This window comes from Cryptomeria japonica, chromosome 1 (assembly GCF_030272615.1).
Source record: "Cryptomeria japonica chromosome 1, Sugi_1.0, whole genome shotgun sequence".
Lineage (NCBI taxonomy): Eukaryota > Viridiplantae > Streptophyta > Pinopsida > Cupressales > Cupressaceae > Cryptomeria > Cryptomeria japonica.
Window position 1 is genome coordinate 373,336,981 of NC_081405.1, and position 21,168 is coordinate 373,358,148.

General features: G+C 37.9%; 1 protein-coding gene across 1 annotated transcript in view; it reads right to left on the minus strand.

Annotated features, from left to right (window-relative positions):
• LOC131857450 (phototropin-1B-like) overlaps window positions 1-21,168 on the minus strand; it is a 118,978-nt gene that overhangs the window by 4,631 nt on the left and 93,179 nt on the right. The window contains exons 7-8 of the mRNA XM_059210048.1: window positions 17,170-17,282; window positions 16,751-16,891 (exon numbers count right to left, since the gene is read on the minus strand). Coding sequence (XP_059066031.1) covers window positions 16,751-16,891; window positions 17,170-17,282 — 254 coding nt within the window. The remainder of the gene's footprint in view (window positions 1-16,750; window positions 16,892-17,169; window positions 17,283-21,168) is intronic.

Genomic DNA, 21,168 nt, shown 5'->3' on the forward strand with positions numbered 1-21,168 from the left:
CTCTCCAAGGGACCAGGGTGAAAATGCTTTAAGGCAAGCTCCTTCCAAAGATTGAACAAATTAAACTCAAAGTTCCAAATGAAAATCCCATTTTGGACACCAAAGGTGAGGTTTTGAACGTAAAAACGAGAAATGCAAGGTCTAAAGTGCATGATCGCTCCTGTCCCTCTCCAAGGGACTAGAGCGATGTTATTGATGTCCATTATTTTCCCATGCTTGAGCACTTACTTCAAACAACTCGCATTAAATGCCAAATTCGCTAAAACCTTGAAATATTTTAATTAAATTGGCATTTAATAAGGGTGCGTTGATATTTAATAATTAATTTAAGCCTTAGAAAATCGTTTTTTATTATTATTAAGGCCTTTTGAAATTAATTATTATTAATTTAAAATAAAAGATAGAGCGCTTGGGGTATCATTTTAATACTTTTTATAAAGTCGGCCTCTTCTTTTATTAAATTTTTGTTTATTTTTGGTCTATTTTCACCAAGTCGGCCTATAAGGAATGAGGTGGTGAGCGCCTATATAGTAGGGGTATTTTGAGCGATGTTAATCCATCATTCATCCATTCATTCAAAGTGCGATTTGGAAGAGCAAGGAGGAGTGCAAAATCTGGTCTAAGTTGGAGCGAACTTTGTTAGAGGCTAAAGGTGGAGCGAATTTTCCTCAAGGCGTTGAAGACTAAAGGTGGTGGAGTTGATGCACGTGAGGACTAAAGAGGAGGCGCATTTTGCTAAAAGACTTCGACCCACATTTTGCCTAGCGAATTTTCCTAATTTTGCATCATTTCTTAGAATTAGTTCTCAAGAAGAGGTATGGCGAGATTTATCCTAGTCTCAATTTTGAAATTTTGAACCTTGAATTTCAAATTGCGTAGTTAAATTTAGGAAATGATAATTCAAAGATTTATCATGAAGTTTCCTAATTGAAATTTTTGAATCTCCTTTCTACTCTATATGTTTAAATTGCAAAATATATTACTCATTATGAAATGTTGTGTAGGTATCAAGATGGTGACCCCAAAGGCAGGAGCATCCACAAGTCGTCCAACTCTCATGAAGGAAGATCAAAGGAATGAAGAATTGGAGACCAAGATCGTGTCAAAATGGAGCAACATTGGAGATACCAACTTGGGAAACTTCAGTGTGAAGAAGTTTCGAGAGGTCCCTTACATTGGAAAGCCATCACCTGTCGCAAGGAGAATAATTGAAAGTGGCATTATCAAGGCGGCTGGTTTCCCTCCAGCACTCCAGTGCCATGAGCTGATGATCGAGTGCGCCCGCCATTATAACCCACAATCAAGATCGATCGTGTCCAAGGAAGGAAACACTTTGGTGTACCTTTCAGAAGAGGCTATCAGTGAAGCTCTCCATCTACCAGAACAAAAGCTTGGAAGGGGCTAGGTCCATGTACGAAGATGATCCAGACACTTGCTTGAGCATCATCAATAAGAATTGGTTACTCAAAAGTCGTCCTCGCCTGAGCAAGATTCCCAACACACCACATAGGATCGACTTCCAGGAGGAGTACAGAGATTTGATAACTTTGCTCAATCAAGTTACAGGAGCTCCTCAGGCCTTCTATTTTGAGAAGTGGATGTTCTACTTCATCCAAGTGATAGTTCAAGGAAAAGGAACAATTCATTGGGCTAGAATTATCAGCCATTGCTTGGACGTGCAGTTAAGAAGACTGAAGGCTACCAAATCCTTCCACATGAGCTTGTACATCATATATGCCTTGATTAGGAGTTTTGAATATGCAGGACTACCTCACAGAGGAGTGATCGGAAGAGGACCTGGAGAAGTCAGAGTTTGTGATTCTTATGTCCATTTGCATCATCCACCTAGAAGTGACTACAAGTTAGTCAATGATACCTTCACGATGAACATCACCAGGACATTGCAAGGCGGGATTCACAATCGGCTATCTCAAGATGCCCAGGAGCTTGTGAAGAGGTATGGTGCTTGGTTTATCCAATTCCAAAAGTTTACATATATTAGAGTTCATGGGTGTCCTTCACCTCCATATATGTTGCCGAGATATCCGACAGACAGGATAGTGTTACTTGAGGTGACTAGGCAGTTGGCAGCTTATGCAAAGGCATTCAGACACAGGCATGGAAATGGAATTCCTGTGCCTATCATACTAGGAAATTCAGTTGAGGTATGTCCTAATGCTCTAGCCATGGATGATGCAGAGAAAGAGTTGGCCTTATATTCATTTTCATTTTTTGCCTTGAGAGAGAACTTTGATCCTTATGGATATATAGAAGAAACAGTTGGTAGAAAGTACAAGCACGAATTTCAGGTAGAGGACTTTTTGATGAATCTCTCAGATGATTTAGAAGTGAAAAGAAAGATGCATTCCAGGTTACCTTTGGATTTCATCAGGAAATGCAAAGTTTACAGAGTGGCCGATCAAGCTCAGGACAGTGGCAGACATCTCCAATCATTTATGACCGAGAAGACAAAGCAGTGAAGATAGATTGGAATGAGCCTGAGGTTTTTGACTTAAAAGCTTTGATGGCTCCAGTTTTGTCTTGTACTCGCAGATGGGTTGATGTGCAACATCAAAAGTTGAGAGAACAGAACATACCTATGACTTTTACTTTGGAGGAAAGACTAGGGGAAGGAGGAGCAAGCGTAAGTGAGGCAATCCTCATCCTAGAAGCATAAGTGAAGGTAATCTTCGAAGTGTAAGTGAAGGCAATCTCCATCCTAGAGGTGCGAAGAGGAAAGAAAGACCTGAGAAAAGAGAACCCTCCAAGAAGAAGCCAGAGGCCAATCGAGATCGCTCATCCGGTACATCTTCTCGGCATGAAAAAAGGACAAGTCAGAATGTAGGACAAGAGAAGAGGGTACCTGAAGTTGAGGAATCGATGGAATCAATGGTACAGAATGATACACACGAAGAAGGGTAGGCGTCTCAACGTTCGTCAAGTCAATCTCCTCAAGTTAATGAGCTACATGAAGACAAGAATAATGATGAAGTAACATCTCCTCTCCGAGAAGAAGAACCATTGCCTAAATAGATACAAGTTAGAGAGACAAGATCCGCCATTCCAGATTGGCTAAAGGAGAGGCTAACAAGGGTAATTGTGATCGAAGATGAAGATAATGTAATTGACTTAGAGAGCCTTGTAGGAAATTCTCAGGGAGTAGTAGAAAGAAAGAAGGCCACCAAGATGTCCAAGATGATCAGAGATGAGACAGGGTCCAGGAAGTTACAGATAGCTACACCGGCAGTGGACAAGTATGAAGGTGAAATCCTTGCAGAGGAGTATGATGTAGAAACATTTGAGCTTGGTCCACTCACAACCGAGCAAACACTGGATGAGGCAACTGATTCATTTGAGGCACTTAAAGACAAGCTTAGAGAAGAAATGGAAAAGAATAGAAAGCTTGAGCGAGAGGTCGGTGCTTGGAGAGGCTACTTTAGCCATCTCAATCAGCCTTTGGGACGTCAAGATCCAGCAGTATCTCCTGTGCAAGCACTTCCCCTTGAATCAGTTGGTGAGGCAGAAAGAGTTAAGAGCTTGGTCCAGCTTATGAGCTCTTGGATTGACAAATCCCATACCGTTGCCGTTGAGTTCGCAACAAGAATGATGCAAACCACCCATCGAGCTATCTAGGTCCTTGAGATCATTCACAACCTAATGATAACAGTAACCGCCTTTGCCCACACTACAGATGTTATCATTCCTGTTCTGCAAGTAATCAGGCAAACACCAAGGAAGATCCTAGCACAAGAAAAGATAATGGATGGAGGAGCTCATAATTTACTCCAGTGGTCAACCCTACTTCAGATGAAGGAAGTTCTTTTCGAAGACATTAGTACCAAATGCAATCAAGTTGAGGAGGTCATCCATCCAATTCAGGACAAGGTGTTTGAGGTATTATGTTCTATTCTTGGCAGAAGGATTGAAGATGAGACAGATGTGAATCTTCAAGAGTTGGAGGAGAAGGTCAAGGTCATCTTTTGCAAAGATGAGAATATTATCACAGATGAGCAAAGGGATCAAATGTTCGCTACTATGCTCTTGATTGAGAAAATCAAAGAACTCGAGCTTGGATGGGATGCAACTCTTCTCAAGGCTTTTGACCAGGTCATCCACTTGGAGGAATGAATGAGGAATCTTCCAGAGATTCATATTGCTGAGATCGAAGGAATTGTGTCTAGATTCATTGCATATGCTAAGAAGGAGCATTGGAAAGGGAACAAGGTTCTAGAAGAGAGGTTGTTATAGATGATGTGGCACCTTAATTATCATTGGTCTATGTTTACTAGATTTTTGTGCCAATTAAATATTTGGCTAAGCATTTAATATTGTTCAATAAAAGGGGAACTTTTTGTAATAAACCTTAATTAGGGTTTAGGTGTCAGAATCTCAGCCGTTGATCTTCTTTTGATTTGGGCCGTTCATTGTAATTGAGGATGCTATATATACCCTCATTCATTTTCATTTTGTCATTAAGAAAAATAGGAAAGGAGATATTAGAATTAGAATTAGAGCTTTTGGAGAGAAGAAAGTTATTTTGTAGCAAGATTGAGTTTTGAAGAGAGAATTTCAAGCAATTGTTGTCTATTTTGGCTTTGAGATCAATAAAATATTGAAGTTATGGTGTTTTATTGCAATTCTTGTGGCTACTTTCATGGTTGCTTACTTTCTTGAATCATTCTTGGTTGAAGTAGTATTTAAATTTGAAGGACTAAGTGTTGGGCTTGATCTTTGGTGAGATTCACGTTCCAAACCACTAGCTTCTTACTGATTGTAAGAATGCCTTGTGTGGTCAACTGGAGATATTTGGATTACTTAAACCTTCCATCATCATTGAACTATTGATATGTACCTTCATGGTAGTGTCTACGATCCTTGATGAATTGGAAAATCATTAGTCACCTTAGAAGATCGCATCAATTTCAGTTGAGTTGTTATGTTTTGGCAATATTGAAATTGGTAGAATCTTGCCAAGTCTAGCCTACATTGAGTCATTCTTAGGATTAGATTAGAATTCATCCCTTGCAAACCCTACCTTTTGATCTTTTTGAGAACTTGTTAGTTTTAGGAAATCCTGTTCCTACAATAACGGAAACGTAAGGCCCCTTGATGAAACAACATTCACAACGACCACTGGTGCTTATCCACACGTAGAGACCCTACATCGAAGAACCTTGGAGTCATCCTGATTGATCCTTTTTTTGCGACATCTTCAGCAATCAGAGGCTTTATTCAAGAGAGGATAAGGTACCCTTGGGTATTTTATTCTGTGTTTGATTGTGTACAAAATACATGTCAACAGAGTGTAGAACCAATGCACTCTACAAAAGGTAGTTGTTGGCAGCAAGATGGGTGCGAGCAATGCTGGGTATATGAAACCCAACAATCACATGGTTGTTTGTCTTCCTCAAAAGTCTCTTCATTTCACATTTGATATGTTTATATAAATGACTGTGTGCAGCCCATACATGATGTACTGTGTAATTGGATATTGGTTAATAAGAATTCTCCCTGCGTTTCTGGTGGACATAGCCACTTAGTGGTGAACCACGTTAATCTTGTGTCTTGAGTTCTTTGTTGTGTCTATTATTCTTTCTGCTATTTTCTGTTCATTATTATGTGTTTTCTCTGCTTGTTTTTAAACTAACAAGCAGAACCTTCTTTTATATTGATATTATGCTAGCAAGCAAATATTCTGGATTTGTCATCCCTCCTTTAAACAATACCTATAAGTTTTAGGTACCAGGTTGCAAGTTGAACTAGAAACAGTGCAAGTCTAATTTTTATTTATTTGAAATTACCAAGGATGATATAAGAAGTGAGTTGGCATGCCAATTGGTAAATATTTGTCAGGAAAATCCAGTACCAAAGCAACTACTAAAGTGGATCAACAAACAGATTTGAAAAGGAGTCTATGTCTATATTAGGCTAAATGGACAAGGAGTTCCCTCCGACTAAAAAAGAAATGCAAGAGGAAGAAGAATAAAAAGATGTAGAAAAGGAATCCAAAACATGATTTTTTTTAGGGTAAATGCTTTTGACTTGGAGCTATGAATTGGTGAGGTCACAAATGGGAGACCTAATCCCCCAATAGAGTTTGAACCTTGGTTGCAAGAACCAGAACACCACCATTTAACCATCACACTATGTCAATGCTGGCAAATCCAAAAATTGTTAATCTCAACAAGAGAATCAATTTATCTAATCATCTAGTCAGCAAAGATAGGGAGGAAATATGAGGTGCCAAAAATAAATACTGCAGATATAGGGGAGTACTTTAACATTCAATGACTATGCAAGAATGTAGGATCTCAACAAATGGCAGTTGTTTAGTAAAATTTTTAGGATGTAGTTTTGTACACATCTGGTAATAATGGACATTCTTATTTTTACCTTGATTTGTGTAGTTTATGTTTTCTCATCTTTTCTTGAAAGCACCCTGTATTTTATCAACATATCTCAAGAAGCTCCTCAAGCAGGATACAAACTAATTACAAGCTTACCATCTATTGCGCTTACCATGATGGAACTCTCAAAATTTTGTACGGAAGGCTTCTCCAAATTTGTATGCATTTTATATATAGGCACCTAATTTTGTTAGTTTTTTATGATCAGAAGGTTACCCATAATTTAGAGAGTTTCCTCAATTTCTTCAATCAGTATAGATGTTTATTGTTGTTCAACTACTCCCTCAACTACCTTCCTCTCAATTAGCAAGATTGTGTCCAAATTTCATCCACCCCAATATATATTCATCAAGTCACCATGAAATTGCTACTTACCACTGCTTGATCTTCTTCACCAACCAAACAATTAATGTATTACCACAATTCATTTTACAATTCAATTGTCCCATGGTTGGATTCATAAGCTATTAGTTTCCATTCAAGCACTAGGAATTTGATTCATTAGCTAAGGATTTTTAAGTTTGATTGTGGATTAGCAACATAGGTTAATTGCCCTTTAGTCAATAGTCATAGGTGCTTGCTAGGCCCTTGAGATGCTCATTGCTTACCAATCAACCTTGCAACAAATAAAAGGGTGCCAAGTGTTTGCCTCCAGCTTCTCCTAGCCCATTTTCTTCATAGTTAATCGTAACTCAATGGGATTACACCATGTAGCAGAATTCACATTCAGCAAGCTCCCTTTCTATTTTGCTTCATCTTAGCACTTGTAATGAATGGTGGAGGATCTTCAACCTTCAAAATCTATGGTTCACAGAACTTCACAAAATAGGACCATCCCACACAACATAAAAATCATGAAAACACCACATGTGGAGCAATCAATGGTCCAGGAGACTGCAAAATATTAAAAAAATTCAAACAAGGAAACTAGTTTGAAGAGACATAAGTCCCACCATAATCTTGTTTCAAGCAATTGTGTGGCTCTCCACTAACACCTTGTCAAGCCATAAGGAGAGTGGGAACACTTCTAGAATAGATCAATGGCACATGCTAATCCTAGGTGGGGCCCATTTAATTGAACTACCAATGGCTTGGCCTTCTCTTGATAACATCCCATAGGATCTCTGTGAAAGGAAATTTGCAGCCATATTGAACTATTTCCACATAACCCTATGAGAGAAAATCACGCAAAGAAGTATTCAAAATTTGCAATGCAAAATAATAGATGAACATACCATCAAGATGATAAAAATGTACACTGAGAAAAGCCCAACCTCCAAAAACATCCACACTCAATCTGTTATCTCATGAAAGATTACAATACATCTATAGAGTATCCATAAACACCTTTGAAACATCAAACTATCTACGTGCACTTCATGTGAACTAGAAAATGAGAATCATGTAACCATACATCCCAATCCATGTGAAACTAAGGTGTATACACATCATAACTGTAATGTCCCCTACTAGGTTTAGACAGTAGTAAAGGGATTATACATATGAACATATTCTTCTAAGCTTTTTTTTATCCTCTAAGCTTTTTGAATTACAATCTAATATTGTTATTTGTCTAATTAAGACATTATGTATACATTTATATATGTATATGTATTATGTATGTATATACATATATCATCTTATTGATATTACATCATTATTTTTTATATATATATATATTAAAAATAATGATGTAACATAAATAAACAAATAAAGAATTATATTATATTATAAATCATTTAATTATTTATAAGTTACCTATTTATCAATTATCTATTATATAAATTAAGAGTATCATCACTCCCTAAAAACATTAATTATATTTAATAACTGTAAGGACAGACATATCTGACATGCGTCAGATCTGGTCTGCCACTGTAGAGGGAATTAAGAGTGGCTGTCATAGGTAATGTAGTTTATATGAATGTTACCATTAAATTCTGCATAAAACATTATCAGACTCTATATATTAGGCTTACCTATTAAGCATGTTCCCATGCATACCACCAAGAACAAGGATGTTACTGTCTGTAACTTAATAGTTCTGATCTGATCGATGACTGTCCCATCATATATATCCCCCAAAAAGGTGTCCTTTGAATGATTTTTTGATCTAACTCTTATATCTCCCAAATTGGACGGATGGCAACCTTTGGGATTGATGAGTCATATCTCTTCTGGATCGACATCTTCATCACAACTGTGGCCACACTTAATCGCTACCCTTATACCTCTTACAATCAGTATCTTAATTCTTACAATCACTATCCCCTAGTCAAAATCGCGTCTCTTCATGGTTTATACTTATTAGCCATTATGGACTGGATATCATATAATGACGATTGATCTATTTATCGATAGGGATGGTGAATCGGAGGGACAAGTATTGCCATTCGATTATTAATAGTTGAGGCTAAAGATTGATTAATCTACTTTATATTTGCCTAGTCTTTATCTTCTAATCACTTCATATTTAATCAGGACATCGACTTAATGAGTTGATTAGTTAATCTTCAATCGACATCCACAGGTTTATAATTCTTAATCATTGTTGGCTAAACGATGTTCCTTATCGACTGTTGTTCCTGAGGTTACTCGGTTTCTATGTGACGGTATTGGCTGCAAAACAGAGAGCTATGCTGTTCCTTACTATCTTCTACAGAGCTTACCCGATCTGAATATATGAAAGGATAAGTTACCCATTCCCCCATGTATTCTCCTCCACCTCCCTTGAAGTTGATCGTTGTCTTAATATATTTAATGTCTTAATCTCTGTCATTTACACAGCGTTGCTTTCAATTGTGATCGATAATATTATTAATTTAATATTACTAATAAATAAATAATAAATCATGTTTCATGTAAATAGTAAATAATAATAATAATAAAATAATAAATAAATAATAATATTAGTAATAAAAATAATATGTAAATTATGTTTATAATATTATTAATTTAATAAATAAATAAATAATGAAGATCGCTGAAACTAAAGAATTGAGAATGATGGGCTGTGTTTTTTCGCTTGGTGAATGATGCGAATTTTTTTGCTGAGCTGGGCATGTGAAAGGCGACCTCGCTGATGTGGGAGGCTCGATACGTGTTTGGTGGAGGAGGCATCCCTCCTCCATGGGGTTTGATCCTTATTTTCTCTACTTTTATACTTATGCAACTTTAGTAGCATTTCCTTTCGTTGCATTTAATTTTTGTTTCACCCGAAGCTTCATTACCTTGGCCGTTCGTCCTGCACTTGGCTCCTTATGGAGTTGGAGTCTGATGGTGCATTAAATGCACCTCATTTAACCCAACCAAACCCTGTTCCCGCTCCACCTCCGCATTTGTCTCCACAACACAAGAAATCTTTCTTTGAGACGCTGGCGAGCTCTGCGAATGGAGTGGCGAATGATGCCAAATTTCTTACAACACCCGGAAATGGACAACCCAATCCAGAAGGTAAGGATTCTGACTTTAATCTGGACTTTTGCTCCATTTCTCCCAATGAAGCCATGGTTAAATAAATAGCTTTAGAAAAAGCTAGGTTAAAAGATTCTACTATATTCTTTGCCTCTGTTGATTTGGAAAAGTGCCCTCCCCGTAAGTTCATGGATGACTGGTTCTACAATTTCTGGAATTTAAAGCTAGGGTTTAGAATTTTGTTTTGTAGGCAAATACAAAAAGGACGATTTGTTATTTTCTTCAACAATCATGAAACACAGGTCGAAGTCCTTAAGAAACAATATTGGGTTGTTGGTAGAACATCATTTCGGGCCCTTGGATGGACACCTGAAGCGATAAACGAAGAAATCTTGGCATTATCATGCCCTAGATGGATTGTGCTAAAAAATGTTCCCCCATTTTTGTGGCGTTTTTTACCCCAAATGATGGAACCCATCGGTAAAATTATTCGTATGGATGAATCCACTAGACTCATCCTGCACCTCGACGCTAGAATACTAATCTCAATAAAACTAGGAGTTGATATCCCGGCTACCCTGAATCTTAACATTGAAGGGGAAAATTTCCCCTGCCCTATAGAGGTGCTCCGTGGATTAAATGCTTGCTTTTTATGTAAAAAGGAAGGACACCGTCGTAAGGAATGTCCGATAATTAACCAGAAGGAGTCCAGATCTGAGGCAAATAGTGCGAAATCCTTTTCTAATAATGTCTCTGCCAACCATAAATTGGTTGAATCTTTGGTTCCGAATGTCACTGTTGATGACAATGGTGTGAAAGCTAATCTTTCTAATGTTTTTGCCAACCCTAAAATGGTCGAATCCTCGTCCCCTAATGCCCCTGTTGATAAGTCAAAAAATAACTCTGTTGCCAACCCGAATAAAGGGCATCCTACCATTGAACAAACCAAATTAGGTTCGTCTTACCATGATCTCCCTAAATCTGCCTTGTCGACCATTGTGGCTGACCCGAAGCTTGGGCACCCTCGCGACGAGCAAGCCATTCTAGGGGTTTCTAACCTTGAGCCTGCTTGCTTTGCTCCCTCGACCATTTTGGCTGAAAACTTCAATAAGACCCCGATCTTCTCTACTACGGAGATGATCGAAACATCACAGAATGATAGCTTCCAATTGGTTACCCACAAAAAGAGGAGACGTAAAAATGCCCAACAACTTGCCATTGATAAAATTAGATCTGTCAACCAGAGCATGATCATTAGGAATGAACCCTTCCCTATGGATGATGTTCAGTTGCCTTCTTTCCAAACCCCGAGTAATCATTGGTCAAAACTATGATTAAGAACTTTGAAGGTTCTGATCGAGGCGCTAGTGATTGCAATACTAGTAATGGCCCTGCAAGGATGTCTCTCAGATCTGATAGCCCTAAGATATCTGTTGGGAAGGATTCTTGTTCAGGACCTCCCCCTAGTATCGTCACCACTACTCCCTTGACCGTGAACCTATCTCCTAAATTGTTTAAAGAAATCGATGATAACTGCGTGATTGAAGTTATTCCTGCTAACACTACGAATATTAATAATACTTTAGGCTCCTTGCTCCCCTGTTTTCCCAGGGCACAACTATCTTGGACGAGTAGTAGGGAAGTTGCCACTCATTCAACTCTTACTTCAGGAACTGAACATGAGTACCAACTTGAATCTAGTGAGGAAGAGGATGATCTCATTGAGAACACTTCCAATGCCAAATGGAAAGGAAGACCTAAAGGGGGCAAAAACAAGGGTCCGTTGAATAAAAAGATGGGAGAACAGAATGGTCTCCCAAGCGGTAACTTTTAACTATCTTGTTCCCCATGAAGTGCATATCTTGGAACGTTAGAGGTCTGAAGACACCAGACAGAAAACAGGTTGTTAAAAGGTTCCTTGACTCTCATAGGGACACGGAATTTTTAATGCTGCAGGAGCTGAAAGCTGTCAACTTCGCTCTTGAGGTCACTCTTGACTTCATTTGGAAAGATGCTATCAAAATATGCTCAGACCACCCCAGAGGTAAGGGTAGGGTTGGCCTGCTTATTAATGCTAAATGGACTAATCACATAACTAACAGAGGGACCTCCCTGTGTAACAAAGCCGTCTGGATTTCTGTCGACCTAAAAGGCACTCTTTTTGGCATTTGTTCTATATATGCTCCAAATGATTACAAGGATAGGATTACTCTCTGGACTTGGTTAGGGACCCTTCCTGATATACCCTGGATCATTGCTGGAGACTTTTATATGATTGAAAACAAGGATGATAAAATCGGGGGAATTCCATTTGAATGGAAGAGCTCTGAAAAGTTACATTAGGATAGAATGAAACACCAAAAAATGCTATTTGATCCTTTGGAGGGTACTAAAAATGATACTTCTGGCTTATGGTACACCTAGTGCAACACCAAAAGGGTGCTAATAGGATTTATTCTAGACTTGATTGCTTCTATGCCAACAAAGATTGTTTTTCCTTCTCGCCGAATGATTATGGTACTATTGTGGCTGTGTGTCCCATGACTTTATCTGATCACCATCCCATAGTTGCTTACCTTAGCATTAGGAATTTCTTGGCTAATTACAGGACCAGTAATAAAAAGTTTATCCTCAACACTAGCCTGCTGAAGGATCAAGATGCCTTGGTGGCTATAAATCAGGTTAGGCTCCTTAATATCTAGAACAAACACCTCTCCTCCCACATTGACAGATGGAATTACAATGTTAATTCTTGGCAAAAAATCCTCCAGACTATTGGCCAAAAGAAAGCCAAGGACTACAGGTTTTTAGTAAAAAATTTAACTAATCACTTGCATAAAGTTGAACAGGATGTCCAAGGCAACCCCTCCTCCATTTACCTTGCTACCCGAGTTGCCCAAGCTCGTGATGCCCTTAGGAAGCATCAACAGGTTAAAATCCGGGGGGCCATGATTAGGGCTTGCAGCCAATGGCTGAAATTTGGGGATAAAGGATCGAAGTTCTTTTTCAACTTGCTCAAATAGAAACAAACTCAAGAAAAAATTGACAGACTTGTTGTGGATAACGAAGAAATTGTTGACCTGAATAATATTAGAGATGCTTTTGAGATGTTTTATAAAGTCCTCTTCACCTCGGAGGATAAGGACTCGGCCAGAGACATGAGACATAAATGTCGATCTATCATCCCCTGTAGAATCTCTGAACAAGACTCCCTCCTCCTTAAACAAAAAGTTTCTCTGGAAGAGATTAAATCTGCCATCAAAGCCCTTAAAAATGACAAAACTCCGGGTCCAGATGGAATCCCTATTGAGTTTTACAAAGCCAACCTTGATTGGATTGTTAAGGAGCTGCAGGACATATACTCTGAAGCCTTTGACTCAGGTACTCTGGGAGAATCCATTAATAAAGGCATTATTAAACTTATTCCCAAGGATGGTGATAAGGCCCTCATTAAAAATTGGAGGCCCATCACCCTTCTGAATGTCTCCTACAAAATTCTTGCTAAAACCTTGGCCCATTGCCTTGAGAAAATCCTTCCTAAGTTCATATGCCCTACCCAAACCGGATTCATTAAAGGGAGATACATCCTTGAAAACCTTATAACTAGTTGGGAGGCCATGGAATGGTCTAAAACTTCTGGACAAGACTTTGCTATGTTCTTGTTAGACTTGGAGAAAGCCTATGACAAAGTTGAGTGGGAATTCACCATTATGATGCTTGAAGCCTTTGATTTCCCTGCTGAGTTTTGTAAATATGTCAAAGTCCTTCTCAAAGATGCCTTTGCCCACATTGAAATCAATGGGACTCTTTCCCGACCTATTAAGCTGACTAGATCCATTAGGCAGGGTTGTCCCCTTGCCCCTGCCGTGTTTGTTATTGCCTCAGATGCCTTATTCTATCTATTAAGAGATGACTCCCTCTCGTTGAGTGTCCATGGTGTTAGGCTGCCTGATGACTCCACTCTACTTAACATCCAGTTTGCGGATGACACCTCGCTCTTCCTTGAGCTTACTAACCAAAACATTGATTCTCTCAACCAAAAACTTGTGATCTTTGGTGAGATATCTGGAGCACATATATCCTAATCCAAATCCATATTACTCAGTTGGAAAGATGAGCCCCCTGATTGGCTTAAACAGTTTGATTATCAATGGGGAGGCCCCAACAAAATTGTTCGGTACCTTGGTATACCCTTCTCCATTTCCCCCTCCCTTAAGGATATGTGGCTTTGGGTGAGGGAAAAAATTGATAAAAAACTCAATAGGTGGAATAATAGACACCTCTCCTTGGCTGGTAGAATACAGGTTTGCCAAAAATTTATCTCCTCTTATAGTATCTACTGCTCCTCAGCTTGGATGTTTAGTAATTATCAAATCCTTGACTTACAAAAGGCTGTTAGATAGTTCCTCTGGTCTGATGGCAAAGGAAATAAAAAATTGCATGCTGTTAAGTGGAAGTGGTGTCACATTGACAAAAAGCTTGGTGGCCTTGGTTTGAAAGATCTTTAAATCCAAGGCATTGCCCTTGCTGCGAAATGGATATTCCATGCGTTGGAGGGGCAGGAACCTTGGAAGATCCTAGTTAGAAACAATATTCCGAATGTGGTTCCTAAGAAAGCTAAGTCGTGGAAGGGTCTTCCCTTTAGTGACCTTGTAGCTGGCACCTTCCCTATCTTGGTCCAAGGTACTTGAGTCTTCAAATCTATCTGGAAAGCATGGGAGCATGTTAGGAGGCTTATTGTTAATACTAATGTTAACAGCAATAATTTCTTGCATGGGGAAAGGTCAATTTGGTGGAACCTCTACCATACTTCTAAACCTCTGGCGCTTACTCAAGGTTGTTCTACCGAACTTTGGGCCAGCAAAGGCATAAAATACCTTATGGACATTCTTGAATGTAATGACTTAATAAGGTGGGAGGACCTTAGCTCTAAATTTGTTCTTCCTGCTTCCCAAAAACGAACCTATAACATGATCAAAAGCGCTTGTGTTGTCCTCTCCTTGCCTATTATTTCCCATGTGGATTCTCACAGGTTTCTTACCTTCAAGTGGCAGGATGGCTCTCTCTTGACTAAAGTCAAGGCCCGCTCTATATATAATTTACTCACCTATGATGACTCCATTGTTAAACATGCTAATCTGAACTGGTACTCTAATTTGAACGAATCTTCCTGGCAGAAAATTTGGAAGAGCCCTATCCCTCCCAAAATCCAATGCTTCAAATGGCAACTTATCTTAGATAGACTCCCAACTAAGAAGGTTAACAAGAGTATTGAACTCTGCTCTATCTGTAGAGTCCTCGAAACCAGTAGACACATATTTTTTGATTGCTCTGTGGCTGAAGAGGTTTGGTTACGTTTTGGTATACACATTCCTATGACTGTGGATGTTTTAGATATTATTTCTGGTACTATCCATGGGCTCAAAAAAGATGCTAATTTATTTTGGTTTATTCTCTCAGCTCATACTCTATGGTATATTTGGAAAATTAGAAATGAAGAAAAATTCCAGGGTAATAACAGAATCTTTACTGAGTCTTTCCGTAGGCTCACTTTTTATAATATTGTTGTGCAGATCTGTTTTACTATGAATGTTGAAAGGAACAAGCTCCTTCGATTCCTTAGAGATGGCTACAACACTATGTTCGTTTACGAGATGAAGGATGGGTACGAATAGAGAAGGATTGCGGAGAACCAGGCTGCCTTTGAACATGCCCTTTCCAAGCTACTGGAGGAGATAAAGAGCAACAGAGGACCCTCCTATGCTCATGTGGAGATGTTGTTGCAGCTTCAGGTCCGCAAGAAGATCGTCTGGATGGAGGGAGCGCAAGGTTGGACTGCGTGGGTAGAGTCTCATGATGAGATCCTTCAATGAGCTATTTTTGCTACAACACTATATCTTTTCTGATTATGTATGATACCTATGGATATTTGCGGTATAGCCGATGTAGGCGTGTGATGTAACTGTTTTGGCTCGGGCTTAACACTCTGACTCTCTTTTTTGGTTGAGGCCTGGCCTCCTCGGATGTAGTCTTTGCTTTAACTAACAATTTTTAATACAAAAAAAATAAAAAATAAATAATAAATAAATCGTTGGTAATTATTCTTTTAACTAATAATAATAATTACTTTATTAGGATATATATAACGATCAAGGAGGGGACATGACAATAATAGGTAAAACTCATGCCATCATCATATCCGACCCAAGCCACAATTACAAGTACATTATCTTGGAACTCCCACTGCATGGAATGTCAAATCTAAACATTTATTGAGGTATCCAAAGATCCACCAATAGCACTCACATAGAAGGTATAATCAATATCATGTAGTACTAAGGAACATCCACAAAGATATTCAAAACCTGCACACAAATTTACTACAATACAACTCTCACCATTTTTGTCTTTATAGTGGAAAGGATATGCAATCTATTTATGTTAAAAACAAACAAGGACATCTTAGTACACCTTTGGAGATGAAATAGAAAATTTAGTTATTGAATCCTGATAAATTCCTCTTTCCTTTGTAAAGTGCATTATCTAGTGTCATTTTCTTCTTATTGTTATCATGCATAATCTTGTAAATTCCGATCTATCTATTGTTTTGTGTACATGCCACTTTTGTATTTTTAATAATATAATCATCTTAACTTACAAATTTTCTTTTCAAAAATATTATGATACGACGTAGATAACCTTTTATGCCTATGTCTCTAAAGTCAATAGTTGTAGATGGCCACAAAGGAATAAGTACATTCTAAGACTGGTTGTATGTTTTAAATACTGTCATGTGTTGAGGCTTTATGGCTATGTATTTTGTTCAAGTTGCATGTATTTTTTTTTATAGTTTGAGTATCATCAAGCATTCATTTATTTGAACAAAAGTGAGCATTGAGTGAGTGAATGAGCAAGAGAGAGAGAGAGACCGTGCTTCGAACTAGAGCCCAGTTGACATCTCGGAAAAAAGGATGTTTCTTGATTTCATTTGCTCCTGTACATGAACCTAACCTCTTTGCTGGATCCCTATGCAACAATCCATGAATTAAATGTATTGCTGCCACGCTTACCTGCGATAGAACAGGTACAAGGCACTTATTTTAAGCAATTGTAATCTATTTGTAAGAATCCATTCACATTGTTAGGCAAAATAATTTATACCAAGAGTAAAGTTAGCACCTTCAAAAACACATATCCATAAAAAATATACACAAATACAAATTAACTTGATATGCTTAGTTTATTCTCATAAGCAACTAGAGGCTATTTCCTTTGTGGAAAAAAAATCCATGTTTTATGAATAAAATGAAACATTGGATGGATACATTAGGAATAGGGTGTAGCTCACATGAGCGCTCTTTGAAAATTTTATGTCCTTGTGAAGGATGTTTGCAAAGGTCTTTTGCCTAGTCTTTCCTCTAAATGGTGTGTATCCATAAAGCATTTCATATAATAGGACACCTGCAAATATGATTTGAAGAAGGACCATTAGTTTCAACTTTTGTGATGATTATGCATATTATTATTAACAATTGTAGCATGGAAAGTTGTTACTCTATAGAAACATATAGTTATCCAAAAGCAGCAGAATAGAGTTGCAAAAATCATGTTAAATGTGTGAAGCAAATCTCAAGGTCAAACCCAACTTTGGATTGAAAATTCAAGGAAAATAATAGTTTTCTGTTTACTTATCACTTTTCATAGGCTTTTAATGTACTTTTTTGAAAGCTTTAACCAAAAAGTATTTTAAAACAGGATCATAGAAAACAAAAGATCAATCATACATGTTTTGAAATCATTCCAATTTCTAAAATACAAAACAAATAATTTGATATCATCACTTAAGAAGCCTTCCTATTATGTTTCACATATTGACTCCATACAAGGGGTTATTCCATGCAATCTTCTCGGAGCACATCCATTTTGGCAACAATATTCATAATGAAATCCATCTCATCAATAAAACCAGATAAAAGATGTCTTTCTATAGAATTTTGCTTTGCGTTGCCTTCACCATATAAAAGAAATACTAGATATCTGAATAAGGCTAAACAAATTTACCATGTTGCTAAATAATATGGGTATCTCCAAAATCGATCCTTTCTAATTAAGGGGATGCAAATGGGCATGCCAAGCATCATTAAGTCGTAACCATATAAAATTCTCATTAATATTAATTTCCAAAACTCATGTTGAACTCTTTCTTACTTTTGACATATCTTACAAACCCTATTGTTGAATCCCATTCTCTCCATCCTATCAGATTGATGAATAAGTAGAAAATTAAGGACCTAGATTGTGACAAGAGAAATGAAGTTTTACCTTTTTAGTTCACAAACACATAATTTGTTGCTTTAATGAGGATGAATAATAGATGAAGTATCTAGAAGTGTTGGAAAGGGATGTTGTTGACACTGAAGAGATTGGATACCATGGGAGTTAACCTATTTGTTTCAAATATATCTCCTCAGAAGGAGAAGAAAGTTGATCTCTCAAGTATCCCACCCCAAATTGCAACCAATTCCCTTACTTTGTCAAACACTATACCATTGTAATATCCCCAATAGGATATTATCTAAAATTCTGATTTTTAAACTTCTGATTTCTGCCTTAATTTATGATTTTTATTTTTATTTTCAGGCTGGTCAGACACTTATAACAGCAAATAAAAAATATCAAACACATCAAATTATTATGCCAAATGGTTCGCCTTATATCAGAGATGAAAAACAACATGAGATACACAATACATGAACAATAAATGCACACAAGCCTGAAATTCTGATGATAACTCTGCTGTCATAAATCAGAATATAGAAGTTTGAAAGTAAATCCAAGCATGGGCAAAAACATGCAATCATCCCTAGAGGACTAGTCTTGCCTCAACTTGCCCCTTCCTAGCCCCAACTTGGCAATAAGTAAGCCCAAGGTAAGGCAGGTTGGGCGTTGGGTTGGGTCATGGGGCTACCTCTAGAAAAAAAAAAAAGAGACAATCATGCCTAAAAATTTTGTAGTCTCAAATCAGATTAATACCTTAGGATTTATACAAATCATGGCAAAATGAACAACAAATGTTGAAATTGTCCTCCTAGGAATGGTGCCAAGTTTAGGGCATGAAACCTTGTAATGTCCCCTTCTCGTTGATGTCCTTCCAGTGGTCCAGTAGCTTATTCCTGAGACCCGTGGGCTATGTGGAATGAAGAATGAGGGTCAAACATTGATGAGGCGAGAACTTACTATTTTGAGTAAGTCAGGGGTTGGCCGTTTTGGTGATACTGTCCTACTGAGCTCTCCATGCTCTGTCACTGGGTGCGAAGATCATGCTTTTCAGAGCAGTAGTTCATGACTTACTATTTTTACTAAGTGGCAGTATGGCATATTTCTATTTTTGGCAGTGGACAGGGTCCTGATCTTGCAGCAGTTCAGTGGTCTTCCTTGCTCAGCTTCATCTTGGTTTTGGCAATAATCAGTATTGGAGTCATAAGTGTTAATGCATGGTAGCTTCGGTAAGATAAATGATTGAATGAGAGATAAATGAAGTCTCTCATTCAATCATTTATCCTATCGATAAACCATCAAGAAAACTTCAAGCTATTTCATTTGATGATCCTTCTCATTTATATATCAAATATACTTAGTCGATCAATATCGATAATCATATTATAGCATGGCATATTGGTGATCACCGATGGCTATCGGGTTAACCATGTATCGCGATTTACATTGGATTTGTTCCCAGTGATAAACAAATAATGATTATCGAGTTGCTTTTGGGTGGCAAAGTATGCACCGCTTGACATATATAACCTTTAGTTAGTGATCGATGTCGGTTAACTTAGACACCGATTCACATCGGTTAATATGCCACGCAAACATTGTTTGGCATACATCGTGAATATCGATTGGCATATACACTAAGTTATGTGGACCCTGATTAGTATCGGGCTGGTAATTAAAGAAACATCGGTCGATAATATATATCAAAGGGTGCAATCAAGTAGTGTCTTGATCCTCCCCTCTTGCATATATATATCATTTGATATTTGTGAAGAGGATATTGAAATCGATAAATATTCCTCTCACCCGCCAAACAAAGAAGATAGTCAGAATTATAATAGAGATAGATAATACATAGATATAGAGAATACAAATTAGAATACATCTTGCATATGGAATTGAAAATTGAACAACATTTACATGGTATCAGAGCTATAGTTAAATCGAACCTGAGGCTGTTCAATTTTACGTAAAATTCAAATCAAGCATATATTCAACATCACAATTCTCTCAGTGGCTAGCGCTATCAGATTTGAAGACAGACTCGGAGGAGGTGATGACTTCTCAGCATGGAAATTCAGAATTCAAATGATTCTAAAAGAAAATAAAGTCGAATCATTTGTAAAGACTGAAACTGCAGAACCTGAGACTGAACCTGACAAAGCAATTTGGAGAGAAGGAAATGATAAGGCTATTAAAATCATACTTGATGGGGTAAGAAACAATATCATGCCCATCATAAGGAAACATGAAACAACCTTCAATATGTTCAAAGCACTTGAAGACGCTTTTGAGATATCTAATGCCAGTAGAACCTTGGCTTTAAAAAGAGAAATAAATCACATAGCCATGATAAAAAGAGAATTAGTCAATGCCTACTTCATGCAAATATCTGCCCTAAGGGATGAACTGGCAACCCTTGGATATGAGGTCCAAAACAAAGAATTAACCCTCATTGCTCTAGATGGGTTGCCTAGCATATGGGAAACATTCGTCCAAGGCATCAGTGCAAGGGATGAATTCCCCAAATTCGATAGGCTAAAGGCTGATTGTCTCCAAGAGGAATCAAGGCAAAATAAGAAAGGGATCAAACAAAAGAATATAGATGAAGATCTTCAAGTTCTAAATACGAACTCAAACAAGAAAAGCAAGCAGAAGCAATTCAGGAAGAGAAAAAGTCGTCACGACAAGAACACCTTCAAGAAGGACCTTTCTCAGATTCAGTGTTACAGATGTGACAAATTTGGGCACTATGTTGCCAAATGTCCAGAAAGAGCTAAGCAAGCCACATTTGCCAAAACAGGAAAATCTAAAAGGGAAGAGGACTCCGAGAAGTATGTACTCTATTCAGCACTCACAAACCAAGCATCAAACAAAGTGAACTCCTAGGTGATTGACAGTGGCTCATCCAGACACATTATAGGATTCAGAGAAGTACTGGACTCCATGAAAGAGGAGAATGATGAGGAAGTAACTATCGGAGATGACTCTATACATCCAGTCAAAGGAGTTGGAACCTGCACCATCAAACTAAAGTCGGGTGTATCATTACAACTTAGAGGAGTACTAT